At 45.2% G+C, this 17,101-nt stretch overlaps 1 protein-coding gene across 6 annotated transcripts in view; it reads right to left on the bottom strand.

Moving 5' to 3' along the window:
* Window positions 1-266: 266 nt before the first annotated feature.
* The window catches only part of TRPC5 (transient receptor potential cation channel subfamily C member 5), a 96,785-nt gene continuing 79,950 nt past the window's right edge, over window positions 267-17,101 (bottom strand). For 4 of the 6 annotated variants that reach the window (XM_072334674.1, XM_072334675.1, XM_072334677.1 and 1 more), the window contains exons 8-11: window positions 9,829-10,035; window positions 9,607-9,648; window positions 8,440-8,529; window positions 6,528-7,780 (exon numbers count right to left, since the gene is read on the bottom strand). In XM_072334674.1, the coding sequence (XP_072190775.1) occupies window positions 7,046-7,780; window positions 8,440-8,529; window positions 9,607-9,648; window positions 9,829-10,035 (1,074 nt within the window). In that variant the 3' untranslated portion in view covers window positions 6,528-7,045. Of the gene's footprint in view, window positions 5,934-6,527; window positions 7,781-8,439; window positions 8,530-9,606; window positions 9,649-9,828; window positions 10,036-17,101 lie in introns of those variants that run through there. The other 2 variants (XM_072334679.1, XM_072334678.1) reach the window with 2 other exon arrangements.

The following is a 17,101-nucleotide window of genomic DNA, read 5'->3' on the forward strand; positions in this document are numbered from 1 at the left end:
AACACTCAGTGTGGATTTGCTGCTTTCTATTGCAGAGAAGGTGTCACGATGGGGGTTTTCCAACTTCTGCACAGTCAGGTGTTGCTCAGCTGCTGCTTGGGAATGCTTGCTCAGGTCTGGCCGGCTGACTTCAGTGCAGGTAAGCAGGGCTGTACCACGTCTCTTCATACAAACACCGGCATAAATCTATAGCAGTGGAGCCCAGAAGTGCTCCTTGAGGAGGCTTCCAGTGCAGAAGGTGGTAGAAATTATTAAATGTCACGTGCTTTGCTGTTCATAACTGTTTATTATCAATAGGTAGCTGGAAATGTTACATCCGAAAAGGTAGAAACACCTTGAAGTTCAATAGGCTTACATTTTTTTGGGAAAAAGAAAAAAAAAAAAAGATTAAACGCTGTTTTTCTTTTCAGTTTACAGTTAAGCTAAAAATACACATAAAATAAATAATTTTATTTATTATGTACATCGTTTCGTTTTTACATGTTACATGAGGGAATGACGTGGAATCTGCACTGCGGACATAAAAGGTGCAAGTAGAAAAGTAGGTAAAAGGGAGCGTTTGTTTTTGCTTTTTGCTCTGCCCTTCTCCATCCTCCCCCGCCGTCGGGGTGGCTGCTCCCACCTAATGGGTGAATGCTGAGGTCCCCACTCTGTCTCCACTAAATACGCAACATTCTCTCAACCTGAAAGCTCTGTTGCCTGGAAAAGGCCATTTGATTTCTGACCAACGTTAAATGAAAGAAGAAAATCCTCACCTTTTTATTTTTTTCTTCTTATCCTGTGAAATAAAACGGCACCTTCAAACATGACCTGCTGCGAAGCTGCTTCTGTGATAGCTTTTGCATGAAGATTTAATTTGATATTAAAACCGGACTGACTGAAAGCAAAACAAACCCGCAAAAAACCACAACCATTTCCAGTGTAAGCCCAATTCTCCAGGGCTTCCTGAATAGCGAATTGAGTATCTACACATCTGCAACCACCCTTTGCTTCTGAAGGATCCCTTGCCTTCTAGTTTCCAGAGCCACCTTGTAAACACATTCAGTAGGTTTTTTTTTAAATAAAGCTGTACAATACCTCAAAAATAGCTACACCAAAAAGTGCCCCTTTGCTCCAAAGCAACTATTTATAGTCAAAAGGCATTTCATTCTGTTGGCGAAAGGTATCACAGTGTTCTGTTAGCTCACGTGCCAATGACCGGCTCTGTGACTGATCACATCTCATTCTAAGCACGCTGTTTCGTCCGGCTTAGAGTTACTGCTGATGGAAATGCTTTAAATGGGTGGGGAAGAAATCCCCAAAGGAAAGAAATGAGCCATGCTGCAGGAGGACGTGCCAGCCAGCAGGATGGGCAGTGCTGTTCTCCATAGTTGGTGAGCTGTGGGTTGTGAAGGCTCTGTACGTAAAGAAAGAATGCAATGGTCAGGTTGGCCTCAGTGTAGTGGGCAATGTGAGCTCGGTGGGGGTCACCGCTGTTGGTTTTGGGTTTTGCTTTGCACACCTTATAAAAGCAGGGCCTTGAAAAGCAGGCCTCCCTGAAACGTAACACACTGTCAGACATTCGAAAGATGTTTTTGCCTTTTAAATACGCTACTCTTAGATAAAGCATGTTCTCTTTTTAAGAGTCATTCTTGATCATCCGTTTACTCCAGAGCAGCGGTTATTCTGGGTGGAGGGAATTACGCGAACGATCTATAAATGACTTGTTTGTACAAGTGTAATGGTCTGAAACAAGGAAAGCGGTGTGAAAATGAAATGGAATTGAATTGTAAATGGTTTGAAAATACATTAACGTGGCCAGCCCAGAGTGCCTCCCACTGCCTCCAAAACTCAGACAGCGATTGATTTTTATACTTGTGAAGTTTCAAGTTACACCTTCTCTGAGAGCTGCAGATTATTTTGGCAGCACTTTATTTTAGATGCTACTCTAGTGGGCTGATTTATTATTCACTGCAGTCTCACTGATTCCAATTAATTTTGCCTTTGTGTGAATGGAAAGCGCTGATGCTTCTGGCACACCTGGCAGGTGAGCTGAGCTGCAGCCTCAGGATGGCACAGGGAGCCTCTCTGGAGGGAGAGAGCTCTTCTCAGTGCGTCCACCCCAAGGGAAGCTCCAGAGAGTTGTTGGGTAAGTCACAGTTTCCATCATTTCTGGGCAGCCTTAGTGGCGTTGGATGGCTTTGCTTTTTGTCCTGCTCCATCCATTCTGGATGTCTGTGGAATTGTAATGGGGCTGGGGTGATGGGTGATGCTGCTGTTCTGGAAGTCAGCCTTGGAGGCTGCGCACGGCCTTCTCACGGGCACATCTGTGGGATACTTGGCACGCTGCAGTGGGAGGTGCCTAAGGGGGAACTCAGCCAAAAACGGAACCTTTTTGTGGTGTACGCGTGTATTTCTGTGAGATTTCGGCCTTTAGAAAAGGGAAGACAAAAAGAAAAGCAAAAGTGGAGTTCCAAGTGGAGTAGGACCTATGCCTAACAGCTATAGGGCAGTTGGTGTTTGCCTGGCTTTTTGACTTGGTGAGACAGCCCCGGAGTAAACAGGATCCCTGCTTACGCTATTAGTACTTTTCCAAAGTGGAGGTTCCCTCATGCTCCTGTAAGAACACCACGCTCCTGGGCTCAGAACGCTCGCTATGCCCTTCCCGTGCACATCAAACCCCAGTGCTCCTCTGACACAAAAGAATGTGATGTTTTCCTGAAGCCCAACTGTTTTTACTTCTGTGTGCACATAAACAGCACTGGGCTGACCGTGGAACCTCCCCGTGCCTGGAAGTCTGTTGTGACAACCAGCTTTAACCTATTCAAAGGGTAAGGTTTTATGTAGGAATACATTTCTATAAGTACTTACAGTGGCAGTTTCTGTTTAAAAATGGTTACACGTATCACTAGAAAAAGGGTGAAGCACAAGAACAGTAAGGTGACGTTCCGAGTGAGACATGTCACAAGACCAAGGAAGTCAGCTGAGGCTCCCAGGTCTCTGCTGCAGAAGTGCCCTGAATTCCACTGGTGGGAAATCATGCTTTTTTTAATACATGGGAAACTACCTTAACAGACATAGCAAAATCCTAACCTGAATTAGTCTTCAGAAAATAAAAGTACGTACCACTGCTATCAGTATTAACTGGTTACTGTATATAGCGCCTTAAATTTGAAGATCTGAAAGTGCTTATAAATAATGAACTAACCCCCCTGCGAGGTAGGTAAGTAGTATTATCCCTATTTTACAGATGGGGAAACTGAGGCATTAGAGAGGCCGCGTGACTTGCCCAAGGTCACAGGTGAGTCAGTGGCAGAGCTGGGAATGGACCTCAAGTCTTGGCCAGTCCTGTGCTCTGTCACTGCATGCTGCTTCTGTAGGGACCACATATACAAACAGTTGAGTATTTACATATATACCAGTACACGAATAATATACAAATACAATTACCCAAATAATCTGCGGAGATGTTACTTAACTTCTTATTTCTAAAACAACTTCAGTCTCTGACCTGAGTATGCTGCCTCCTCCTAGCTCTGTGATGGTCTGTGTCTGGGGGTCCGACTGCCTGCTGGGGATCGTTTGCAGGTTACAAAGCCAGGTGAAAATGATGTCAGTGAGGGGAGAAATAAAGCTACTTCGAAGAGCAGGAAACCTAAAGAATAGGACAAACGATCAAGACGTACTTGATTCCAAATTCCTAGGATATGTATGATGGTGGTTGTTGGAGCACCCAGCACAGAGGCCAGGCATGGGCCAGTTTGTGGCACAGCTGTGCACCCCGAACCAGGGAATAGGTGAACTCCTCACAGAAGATGCTCAGTGTCCCATAAGCTCCTACCACAGCTGCTTGTACAAACAGCAGGGAGATGCTTCAACCTTTCCTCCAAAGGGAAGAGTAAGAAGATGGAAAACTGTAAGTAAAATCCCCAATAGTCTGACTGCGGGTGATTTTAAAAAGGAAAAATAAGACTGGGATCAATCTAATGTATTTTTTTTTTTCCACAAGGTCTTTTAGTTTCTTCCTCTGACACTCCTCCATAACAGTAGTCATAGTAATTCACGAGCTGCTCCAAAGCCTAACACTACAAAAGGGGATGCATAGATGCAATCAGGCAGTTTGGTCTTTTGGGGAGACCAGGCTGCCAATTTAGCAAACTGCTGGACACGTGTATTCATCTCTTAGCTAAAGCAAACAGTTGTGTTCGGTGTGAAAGTCAGCTCAAACTAGTTCGTAGCTGGGAAGTATCTGAGTCATGAAACAAATCCCCCAGGAGCTGCAGCCCAGCAGCCCCGTCATGTTCCTCTCCTGTAGAACAGAACGCTATCGAGAGATTATTGCAGTGCTTTATCCATCATGCCATTACCATGTGGCAGCTCCAACCCCTGCCCTTTCAGGACACAGCAGGAGGCCATGACTCACACGGTTTGCACAGAAGGGATTTGCGTTACCCTCTGTCACTTCTTCATTTTTGAGAGGCATTGCTGCAGTTATTTGTGTTCCGTTTTGAGATTTGTACCTGTTAATGTAGGGCTGAATCTGAATAACATCATTGAAGCGGAGCCAGCTCCAGTGTGCTTCATTTGTGGAAAGCTTAAAAGCCCTTCTGCTGTCTGAGGATGTGAGCCCTGCATCTGCCCCAGCCTCCGACGCAGCTGACATCATCTGCACAACCAAACTGGAGTGCTTTGTGTTCCTACTTGTTACACTGCTAACGTAAAGATGTGCTGCCCTAGAGTTCATAAGCTGCACTATGCTTAGGTGAGTGATGAAAGAATTCAAACCCTTCTCCTCGCTCCCTGTAGCAGCTCACGTTAATGCTTGTGCTTCCAAAAATACACTAAATTAGATTTATTAAACTGTAGGTTCTTATTGTGGGCTGCTCTGAGAACCGCATTCAGCTGCTTCTAACTGCAGCTCTCATCGCTGGGTTTGTATCGTAAAAGACAGAACTGCTGGATTTCTCACTGAGCAAACAGCCAACTGCTTTTGACCCCTCCGATTTTGCAAGTCTCCTTGTGATGCTTTGCTCAGCCTTCCTTACAGGAAGAGAAGATGCAGCTCTCAAAGACTGCTGCAGTTTATTCATAGAATCATAGAAATACTCAGGTTGGAAAAGGCCTCAAAGATCATCAAGTCCAACCGCAGCCTAACCAAAGTACCCCAACTCCAACAACCCTCTGCTAAATCATATCTCTGAGCACCACATCCAGATTCACACAGAAGTGCTTCTTGCTCTCATACCTCGCACATCTTTGGGTTGGGTGCTGCTAACAAGGAGAACAGAACATTTCTGAGCCTCTCTTCCTGGCTGCTCTTTTTCCTTAATGCTGTTGCTTGCCTAAAGCCCTGCTTTTCCCCTCACGTTCTGCATTCAGAGCCTCCCATGAGCCAGGCCTGCCAGCATCTGCAGGTCTGCTACAAGAGCTGTTCACACCTTATCTGGGCTGCAGGCATGTCCCATCATGACCATTAAGTTGTGCTCTATCAGTGTCCACAGGAAGATCCCAACAAAGCGGTTGTTTTCCTTAACAGCTGGAGAGAGTCAGATCTGAAACTCAGGCAAAGCATCATTCCCCAGGCATCCCAGCATCTCATTTATGCAGGACTGCACTGCCTCTGTAATTTATGGCAGTATCCCTCAGGATGTACTGCAGCCCACCTCACCTGCCCTGGGAATAGAGCCTTCAGCCTGACAAAGCCGTGGTGTAAGGCACAGCCATTTCTCAGCTCCTGGTCAGCACTGGCTTCTTCCAGGCAAGCAGCCAACTAACAGCAGCTCTGAAGCATTATCGAGTGCCAATCATCTCTGTATCTCAGCAACAGCACACAAAGTCCAAGGATCACATTGTGAAAAATCACCATGTCAACCGTTTTGCTCTTGATGGGGCATCTTCTCCCCTTTCTGATGCTCCTTCGGACACATGCAACAAGGGGAATGCCTGGACAGGGCCTAGCAGAAATGGATGGGGAAAATGAAGTGAAAAAACAGCATCGGCAGGGTAACATTTCCTTTCCATGCTCCTTTTTGTTGCACCTTAGAAAATGGGCCACAGAGACATCCCAGGGTGCCAGATGCAGTCTGGGCTGCTCTTACTTCAGCTGCGTTTCAGGTGTGTAGCTCTCAGACCCAGGGAGCTGCTGTACAGCAGGTGGATGGCTTCTGCCTGAAGCATGACACTGGCTAGGGAGGGCAGCAAAACGCGAATGCAGCAATGGAAATAAGAGCAGGTGGTTTACTATCAGGTGAGGTTTAGGGCTGGGTTTTGGTTTACTGTAAGTGATATGAGAACCACACTGAGGTTTCTGTCTCAGGCAGCCACAGCTGGTTTGGGGATGTTCATCAATGCAGAAGTTTTGAGCAAGGCCAGGCACTGGCTTCCCCTGCCTGCCCCACTAAGAGGCCATTCTGCTCCCTGCCAGGGAGTTTCTTTATGGCAGTTAAGTAAATGAGCAAATCATAATGTGTTCTAGTTGCATGATCACAGGTGCCTCTTCATCAGTAACAATTTACAAGATGAATATAATGACCTGAAAAACACGCTACTGAAAGAATCAGAGGTTGTATTGCTTAAAGAAAACAAAAAGCCAGTTATAACCTGAAACCCTTCCTAAAAAGGTTTTACATATGATTCTCAGCCTCCTGCTAAGCCACCGCTCACCAGCTGGATGTGCCGATGAGGAGTCCAAGCAGGATGCAGAGCTGATCACATTGGATAGCAGCAGTGATAACCCAGCGGTGCTGGGATGATGAGAGCACTAGAGAAATCCTCTACTCTGCCACTGGTGAATCTGAATTATGTGGGATTCGAAGACTGCATCTGAAGGAGTCCTGCGGTTTACAGTGGCTTTATAAATGGTGAAACCTTCCATTCAGTTTTTGTGAAGGTAAAAAGAAAGTAAAATGAAATCATAAGAGGTGCAGATAGCTACAAAATAGGCTAACAGAGTTTTACATTTGTTTCATCCCGTGGACAGAAAGGAATTTGTAACGCTGAATCAGGTGAGAGCAAACAACTACAAATAATGAACTAAGTTTTCTAGCAGGTGTTAAGATAGCCTTACTTATAGCCGCGTTGTAACATGGTCCTCTTGCCCGTCTTTCCACTGGTTTATAAACAAGTCACAAGCCTCTCCCCATGAATCAAACACATCCTCTGATGAGTCTAAAAGTCTGGAATTAGAGGAACAAATACTGGAAGCACAGTGAAGGGAGCTGGTACAAACCACAGGGCACTCCTTGCTCTGTCCTCTAAGTCTCGTGTTCCCACTGTAGTCTACCTCATTGAGGTTAATTTCGCTTTTGGAGCAATTCTCTTCTCTCTCTTTATCAATCTGAGAATATTTGATGTCTTTCCACATGTAGTGTGGCTGAATAATTCCATCTGAAATAGTGTACATGGGCTCTGAATTTGCTTCAGGTACATGTCCATTCATCTTGGAGAACAGCAGCCCCAGTCTCTTAAAGGACTCTTTCTTGGAACTGGAAAGCCTCTGAACTCTGTTTCCATTTCGGATAAAGGAACGCTTACTGATCCCATTGCTTTTTGGCTTCTCTTCCACCATATCAATCCCAGACATGGTTTTAATTAGTGCCGATACATTGAAGTCCTTTTTTTTGTTGGCTACATTGAAAGACACGCTCTTGACTTTGGGTTTTTCTCCGGCGCTATCCTCATTTGTTTCATCCTTTTGAGACACCTCTGTGCTACTGGTAGAATAACTTCTCCTCTGTGGCTTCCTGTTTCCAAGGAGGTCAAGGACTTCATAGCGAAAACTTGAGATGTCCTGTTTTAATTCCTAGGGCAAGAGGAAAAATGAGGTACACTCAGCAGCATTATCTGTGAGGTGAAAGAGTGACCGCATTCTCTTGCTCAGGGGTACGCAGAGGGCTGATATCAGGTCATGCTTACAAGAACACCACACAGATCTTTATTATTTGATGACAGAAAAAACAAGATGTATCATTAATCCTGAGAACCGGAGAGTCGGCAAGATCCTTACCACCATAGGCTGCGGTCCAGCCTTTCTGACCACCCCTTTCTCTCCCTTTCTTCCTGCTTGAGCAATGGGGGACAAGCTGAAATAAGGCATTTTATAGAAGTGATGAAAGTGTTGGAATTTAGAAATACTACAGGAATTTTTTTAGCTGGCCCAACTTTAATTTTGTTTACAAGTGTTGTTTGTATCCAGCGGTCCGGGATTAGGAGTGTGATGTTGACACAAATCAAGTGCTTTGTGCAAAGCCTTTGTCTACACAATTCCACATCTGTGGAAGTGACCGTATGAGAAGGCACCTGAATGAGGAGTATTTTCTGCTCAAAAGAAACCCGCATGCACACTGCATATATATCCCCAGCTCCAGTAATGGTTGTATTTCCACGTTTCCTAAATTAGTGGGAACTCTTCAAGCGTCTACTCAAATTAATATGATTATTAATGAGAAAGAAAAAAGTTACCTTGAAATTTTCTTCAGTTAAGCCTTCATTGGTTTTGGAAGTTCTTATCATTGCTGCAACGTATCTTTTCACAAGATTTCTAATCACTTCCTGAAATGAGAAACACAACAAATGATTGGAATTCTGGCTCTGGGCAAATTCTGCTCTTAATGTACTTCTCTGAGCTGTGACTGGCAGTGGTTCTCCCTGTTTTGCTCTCTTAAAATGAATTAACAAAAAATCACCATTAGCAGCGTTTATACTTTTCATCTTGAAAGCTATTTTCTGTACACAGAAAACACTCCTCCAAACATTTCCTTCATTTTCCCCATTCCAGAAATTGTGACAAGAAGTCTGAGTACCACCAAGCATTGAGATGCTCTCTGCACCACGGCGATACTGAGAGGTGTTTTAAGAAATCCCTGTACCTGTGAGCTGTAAAGCCAGGAAGCACCAAATGAACGCTACCGAAAGTGATCATTTTAAACATCAGCTCCAGATGCAAATACTCTTTAGAAAACAGGAGATGCCTAAAGTAAGACGAATTATGTATGTATGGCTTTTGACAGTATAGCATGATGTACACCTAACATTCAGGAGACTTTTTTTTGTTCTTTCAGCATGCTGGCGTAACAATTGCATTGAGTTCAGGTACTGAAGATGGCGTTTTTCATAGTTTCATCCTTTCATAGGATGAATTTAATGACCTCTTGATAATGAGCAGGCTGAGAAGGTACAGGAACAGCAGAATTCAACACAGGAACCATTCCTCCTTCCTAAGCTGCCCAAAACAGAAGGAAATCTCAACCACTGTTTGATGTAGGATTAGGGATAACTTGCAAAAAAGAAGAGGAGCAACTTGGGAGGTCTTGTGTAGAAATGCTGCAGAAACAGTTATAATCAGGATGAGTTGGCAGCATCATCCCTCTGAAGTCACTGCTGATGCAGCCTTTGACTTCAGCAATCAGTGACACTTGGCAAATTTTCTGCTACCTTAGAGCAGGTGGAAGAGTTAGGAATGATTTACCAAACTCAGCTTCCACTGAGGAAATGCTTTAATCCATAAGCAAAATCCTCCTGGAGTTCCTACACTTGTATACATTCCAGAAGAAAACAAGAAGCGAGGTACTAGAAAATAAGCAGGAAAAAGAAAAAGCAAATGAAAATTTGATCTGCTGGAGAGCATACCTGGTAATGTTGATTCTGGATGAGGTTATCAGCGTGGCGCTCCTGGAAAGAGAAAGGCATAGGGATGTTGTTACCCATGTCACCATCTTTGTAATGATGACTCTTGGCAAGTTATGATCCAGCAGCAACCTTCTACTACACCAGCGTACTTGTGGCCCTGGTGACCCTGAACATGCAAAAGCTCTCCTAAAAACTGAAGTTTACAACCATGCAGCTCCTTACCGTGAATGTTTTGAGGTTTTCATGTCTCTTCTGTTCATTGTCAGAGTCATTGCCTGGGCACAGCTGATTGTGAATCCACTTGCAGAGGTACCAGAAAGACTTGGGACTTGGGATGATGTTAAAGGGAGGAGGCAGGGTGGCCCCTTCGTCAAAGTAACTCATCCAGAGCTTTGTCCGTGCAAACTTCCACTCGATGTCTGCATGGTCCTGTGGGAGGAGAAAAGAGCATCAACAGTTTTAGGCAGGCTTTACTGGAGCAAATACCAGAGGCTAAGGAGGTGACATGAACAAGAAAGAAACTCCACAGCTGCAGCAAAGCAGTATCACTTCTTCAGTCTCCTTGCTGGGAGTGTACTTAGGAGTGCAGAACACAGCTGAGCAGAAAAATACCATCCACTCAAATGTAATGATAGCAATATCCAGCAAAAAGGTTTGACAAGCTAAAGCTTAGCTCCATCCTAGCTAGCTTCATGGATGGCTACAAACTCTTCAGGAAGGACTGTCAAGGAAGGAGGGGTGGTGGTGTGGCTCTGTATATTAAAGAGTGCTTTGATGTTACTGAGCTTGTGGTTGGGGATGATAATGTTGAATCCCTACAGGTAATGACTGGGGAAGGGCTGACAAGGCAGACATCTTGGTAGGCATTTGCTATAGACCATCAAACCAGGATGAAGAGACAGATGAGGTGTTCTACCAGCAGCAGATGGAAGCTGCACCATCACCAGCCTTTATCTTCATGGGGGACTTCAACTTCCCTGACATATGCTGGGAATGGTCTGGTAAAAAGGAACAAGAAACTCTTTTACAAATACATCAACAGTAAGAGGAGGACTAAGGAGAATTTCCATTCTTCATTAGATGAGGCTGGGAATGTGACTACTGAGGATAAGGAAAAGGCAGAGGTTCTGAATGCCTCCTTTATGTCTGTCTTTAAAGGTCAAACCAGTTATCCTCAGGGTACTCCTCTCTCTGACCTGGAAGTCTCGGCTGAGGAACAGACTAAATCCCCACGATTCAGGAGGGCACAGTCAGAGACCTGCTGCTCCAACTGGACTGCCACAAGTCCACGGGGCTGGATGAGATTCACCTGAGAGTGCTGAGGGAACTGGTGGAGGTGACAGCTGAGCCGGGCTGGGTAAGGAGCTGGCTGGAGGGCCAGGCTCAGAGAGTGGTGGTGAATGGAGTTAAATCCAAACAAATGGCAACTTTTACTGTGTATCATGTTTTAAATCTCACCTCTGAAATATAAGTACACCAAACTGCCGCTCAGGGGAGACCTCATTGCTCTCTATTATTACCTGAAGGGAGGTTGCAGTGAAATGGGGGTTGTCCTCTTCTCTTGTGTAACTGGTAATAGGACTAGAGGGAATGGCTTCAAGCTGTGCCAGGGATGTTCAGGTTGGATGTGAAGAAATACTGCTTCTCTGAAAGAGTGGTCAGGCAGTGCAATGGGCTGCCCAGGGAGGTGGTCGAGTCACCGATCCTGGGGGTGTTCAAGGAACATGTGGACGTTGTGTTGAGGGACATGGTTTAGTGAGAGCTATTGGTGATGGGTGGATGGTTGGACTGGATGATCTTGTAGGTCTTTTCCAACCTTGGTGATTCTGTGATTCTGATTCTGTGATCCTTTAGGGTTTATGCTTATCACTGGCTTACCAGTAAAAGACGCGAGGAAACTGTTTTTATTTTGCTTTTTGCTAGTGCTTCTATTATCAAAAACGGTTGTTTTTCATGTCAAAAGCCAATGAATTCTCATGCTTTTCCTTGAAAAAAAGACATTTCATAGTTTTTGTTGATTGTTTTTTTATAGCATCTATTAATTCAGCACTTGTTTATAAACAAGTGGTAACATTTCACTGTGTGCCATGTTTTAAATCTCACCTCTGCAATATCACTACACCAAACTGGAGACAGCTGACTGATTTTTTTCATTTATGCAATCACCACAACACTGTGCCCGCTTGCTTTGCTCTCATCCCAACAAAGTAAAGGTGGAAAGTACTTCTGTCATTTTACAGCTACACAGGCAGATGCGCATCCCTACCATCACCGAGAAAGAAGTACAGAGTGTGCAAGACATCAGCCTTCCAAGCTGCAAAATGGTGATCCCTGAACTGAGATATTTGCCATCCAATCTGTAGAGCCTGGGCAGGCAGCAGCCCTCAAAACCACACAGTGAAGTGTAGGGCAGGGAGTTAAATAAAATATGGCTGAACATCATGCCCCAGAAATTACTACGCTGGCATTCTGGCTATGCTCCAATGCTCTGACATGGCTAAAATATGCTCACAATTCAACAGCGAGGTGCAGCTCAACTCCATTTTAATAGCATACTCAAATTATGTGCAGCTCTTGATTTAAAACAACTGCCTTGGTGGCTGAGGAGCACATTACTCTCTGCAGATGGTGTGAATCAGCTCAAAATACAAGGGCCTGAGCTGCATCTCCCCCTGGACACGCTCACTGAGAGGCAAAGGGGAAAACCCAGCAGTGACTGCATATGAAGAGGCTGCAGACAGTTGGTGCACTGATAGATCGAGCCTCTGAAGCACTCTGTAGGGAAATATCCAGATCGTGCCTGGCAGCATGAGATGCTTTGGGTTACTCAGCCATATTGTAAGGCTTTCTTGGGGTGTGCAGGAACTACAGACAACTGGAAATACTGACAGCAGTATCTGGGGCAGCTGGGGAGTTCAGGTTAAAACAGTGAGAGTACAAAGCTGTTATTTAGAGACACATATACTTCAGGCTTTTTGTTAATGCAGAAGTAAGTGTAAAGGTCCTACTGGGGAATCAGAAGGGAGGCATTTGTTTGGCTAGATAACCATCCTAGAAGTCCATCCCTTCTACAAATGTCCATCACAACTGGCTGCAGCCAGTGTTGGGGCAGGATTGGGTATGGTGACATGTCTCACCTGTACTGCTTGCACAGTCTTAGTCACAGAGCACAATATACCCCCATTTAAAAGACACACCCCTGTACTGTACTCCAGGTGTCTTTGCTGTTTCTCTCTTTTACTGCTCTTAATTCCCCTGGGGTTTACAAACTCAGCCTGTCCAGTTGCTCACCTCAATGTTTTGAGAACCTGGGCAAATCAGCTGAGAACTGCTGGCAGCAGTTCTGAATTGGAAATACACAGATGACAGAGAGCTCAGTTTTACTGTTTTTTGGGTTGGTTTTTTGTTTGTTCGGTTTTTGGTGGCAGGAGACCACCATTTTCTTGGCTAGAGCTCTCTTCAGCGCTATGAGCAGTGAAATCTGCATGTGAAACAGCAGTTTTGTGAACTCACTTCCCTGTGATGAATAACCAGCAGCGCCAGCTTCAGCAGTCTTCTGATATCCAGCCCAGGCCTTGGCCACCACATGCAAAGCTCCACAGCTACTCGACAGCCTGACGGTTCCTGCAGGGCCACAGAACTGCTGGGATGGGTCACAGGAGATGATGCCCTCAGCCCTCACAGGCATCGTGTAATGTTTTCATATGACAACTTTTGTAACTTATACAATAAGCTAAAGAAACATCTGTTAGCTTTGCAAGCGTGACCTTGTTGCGTTAGGAATTTAAATCCAAGTTCGGATTTCTTTGTCCTCTCTTCAGGCCCCTGTTGTGTTGCTCTTGCCCTTGTTCTCGTCACCATTTCCTTTCAAGCACTGCTCATCATTTCAGCTGCAGAACGCACTGTTTCTAAGAGAGCTGAGCCCTCACGCTCAGAGAGCGCATGAACTCAAAGAAACAACGCTCAGCCTCTCTCTGAGAAAAGTATCACCTGCAATCACAATACAGATGTGTCATACTGGCCACATAATCCTCTTGCAAATCTCTGCCATTTGAAGTGAAAAGTAATCTCCCATAAAGATTTCCCTGTGGGATTGCTGGAGCCATCTGACTGCAGCAGTTGTGAGGATTCCTTAATTCAGTCAAAGTGATGTATTCACAGATGTGCCAGATTTTAAATAATTACCTGCTACACTAATTACACAGGAAAATTCAAGCATTAATCTCCACCTTCATCTCTGTGTAGAAAGTCTGTTGTTTACATTTTGTAACTTAAAAAATCAACAAAAAACCCACAGATCTCTACTGCCATCTCCTTATTGGGCCATATGGTTTAGATGATGCATTGCCAAATAACTTCCTGTTTTTTGGCTGCTACTGCCCCCATAGAAGCAGGGAATCATGAAGGTTAGGAAAGACCTCTGACATCATCTATAGTCTAACTGTCCACCTACCACTAATACTGCCCACTGGACCATGTCTCAGAGTACATCTCCACAGTTATTCAACACTCCCAGCGATGGCAACTCCACCACTTCCCTGTGCAGCCCATGCCAGTGTATGACCACTCTTGTGAAGAAGTTTTTCCTAACACTGAACCCCCAGCCTCCTCTGGTACACCTTCCCTGTTGTTGGTAGGACAAGAGGACGCTTTCATCCCTGTGTCAGATGGCTGCCACTACCACTCTACCTGGGTTCCTCAGCTTGTTTCTTGGATTTAGTGTCTGGGCTCCCTGGTGGCCAAAAAGCTGGAGAAGGAAAATACCGTCACTTGTGACTTAGCACAAGCCTGATGGCAAACACAGGAGCCCAATCTCATGGCTTTTGAAGTGGCATCCCTGAAAGCTCTACAATGATTCTGAGTTTCCATTGGCTCAGGGCTAAGTAATGCTATAATGTGATAGAAAGTACAGCAATAATAGCAGGGTGAGTAAGTCTTTATCTACAGCAAACAAGAGCAAGCCCAAATACAGCATCCACAGACACAAAAATGAAGGAAAAAAAGCTCCCCAACAAAATACTTTTCCACCCCCCTGACAACCCATAAATGAGGTCTGGGAAGGGATGGATCCAGGATACACCCCTTCTGGTCGTTCAGGTGCACCTGAGTTCCACTGGGTCAGCCCTGCCTTACCACCAGGTGCTCAATCACTGCTTGAAGCCATGACTTAGCATTTCCACTGCAGCCTGAAATGGGTTCTGACAGCTGTGTGCTCACAGCTGCTGCACCCTGCTCAGCTTGCGTGAGGCTGGTGTATGGCCATGGTACAAGCACTCGATGAGAGCAGCACAGAGATGACAGTGAAGTTGGGCATCTGGGCAATTTGATACCTTTAGACTTTTCCAAATCACAAGACAAGCATCTGCTTCAGCTCCTTTATGCTACAAGTGTTGCACAAGGGCTTCTCACCTTTCTCTAACAGGAGGAAAGAAGCGTGTTCCTAGGATACAAATCCTCCACACACCCCTTTGCACAGAGTAATGTATAAAGATGTCTGGCATCTTTCTAGCTGGCACAAAAAAGGCTGTGTGTGCCTTTCTTGTACTTTATTACACAACAGCCAGTGGGCTAAGCTGGAAATCAGGCTGCTGCCTGTCAGATGCAGATATAGATGGCTATGATAATGCCCCCAGGACCAGGCTGTCTGGCAGTGGCTGTGCACTGCAGAAGCAGGGCAGCCTGCTATGTAGGGAAGGCTGGCAGCAGCCAGCAGGATGTCTGCATGGAAGGCTCTGCTGCTGTCCCAGGAGGTGCAAAGAAGGTCAGGAAGGGCCCAAGCTGTATTACTTTCCTCCAGGGAAGAAGGAGGAGATGCATCACCCACTTTTAAAGGAGGTCACAGACATGTCTTATTTGCAGCCTGGTGAGTAGCGACTGGGGGGGCTCATTCCCTCAGAGGCACAGCAGTGTCAAAGGTGCTTTTTGTTGTATCATTAGCTGAGCTGCTAAGAGTAGGGGAAAGTCATTAAACTGTATTTAGTATATTTCTTTCTCCTTTGTCTCTTTATTGCTCTTTGCAGGATAAATCCAGAGCAGTAACAGCACAGAAAATTCATCAGTAATGGCTTACAAGCAGGCTAGCACAAAAAATATGCCCTTGTGTGTCTTGAACAGAAAGCAGAACAGAAAGAGGGCCAGGAGAAAGTTAATCTTTGCAGAGCCTGACACAGACAACTTTTCAAGTTTCAAGACTGTTAATTTTGTAATATATGTTGTGCAAACTGCTAATGACATCAGCAGAGATTGGGGGCTTAATGACAAGCTCAGAGAAGCAAGCAGCAAAAATCCAAGCAGGCTGTTTGAGCTGGTGCTGAGTATTTTTCAAAGAGAAGTATTTCATACAAAGGAAAAAGCTTTCCATGAGCAAAATCTGAGACCTACAAAGGCAATTAATGCATAGGTAATTCAGCTGCAGCTGACAACAAATGACTTTGCTTTCAAAGCTGGGGATGACATACTGAAGGGTAAGAACTTAATGGGATCAATCACAAAAATAATACGAGAAAAATTACTAAAGGAGGACAATCTAGCATTAGAAAAAGCAATTAGAACAGTCAGGGAATGAGACAGCCAAAGGAGAGATGAAAGCATTGTCTGGCATGAATCGCGCCATGCCAGGCAGAGCAGTCAGGCCCTGAGCAGCAGCGGGCAATGCCAGGAGCACGGTCTGGGGGGTGGCTCTGCAGAAACATGGAGCAGTACACACAGGGTAAAGGTAGAGCATGTCTGGAAAGCACAGAGCACACAGCATGCAGAGTGGCAAGCAGAAAGGACAGTGTCAGCATAAGAAGGGAGAGCTGCTCCTTGGCTGCAGCACAGAAAAGCTTTTTCATAAAGCATATGCAGGTCTTCAGAAACATGCATAAACACTGACACTGGGGTACCAGAAAGTGAATTCCTGGGCCAGGATACAGGTGAAGGCTTGATTTCAGCAAAGAACTGTCTTTACCTGGTAAAGTACAGGAGGAGTGAGGGCTCGGAGATTGAGTCTTTAAAACTTGAATGCCTGATAAGAGCCCAGCTGTGGTACAGCCCATAGAACAACATGCTCACAAAAGGAGCTGTGAAAAGATTTTGTTTTGCAGTCTCCAACGTCCATCACTTCAAACAGACCAGGGAGATGGCCAGTTCGGTGTCAGCAGGACACGCAGCACAATAACTGCTTCATGTCACAAGATGGATAAAGGACACCATCTTGGGAGCAGAGCCAAACAAGATGGAAAAATACAGAAGAGGGGTTGGTCACTGGTTGCAATGGAGAAGAAAACCACTCCTGGCTTCAGAAAACACAAGGTCACGTGAAGAGCATGGGAATTCTATGCGGTGACACCCCTGCAGCACTATACTATGCACACGATAGTCCATCCAAATGTGAGCACTCCAGGAGACCCTGGGCAGGGGAGCAGCATGGTATGTCTTTCAGTGCCCACTGGACCCAGCTGTGCCAAAAGGATGCTTTCGTACGCACAGGAACAAAGCAGCTGACACATCAAGA

The sequence above is a fragment of the Excalfactoria chinensis genome, chromosome 4, assembly GCF_039878825.1.
Source record: "Excalfactoria chinensis isolate bCotChi1 chromosome 4, bCotChi1.hap2, whole genome shotgun sequence".
NCBI lineage: Eukaryota > Metazoa > Chordata > Aves > Galliformes > Phasianidae > Excalfactoria > Excalfactoria chinensis.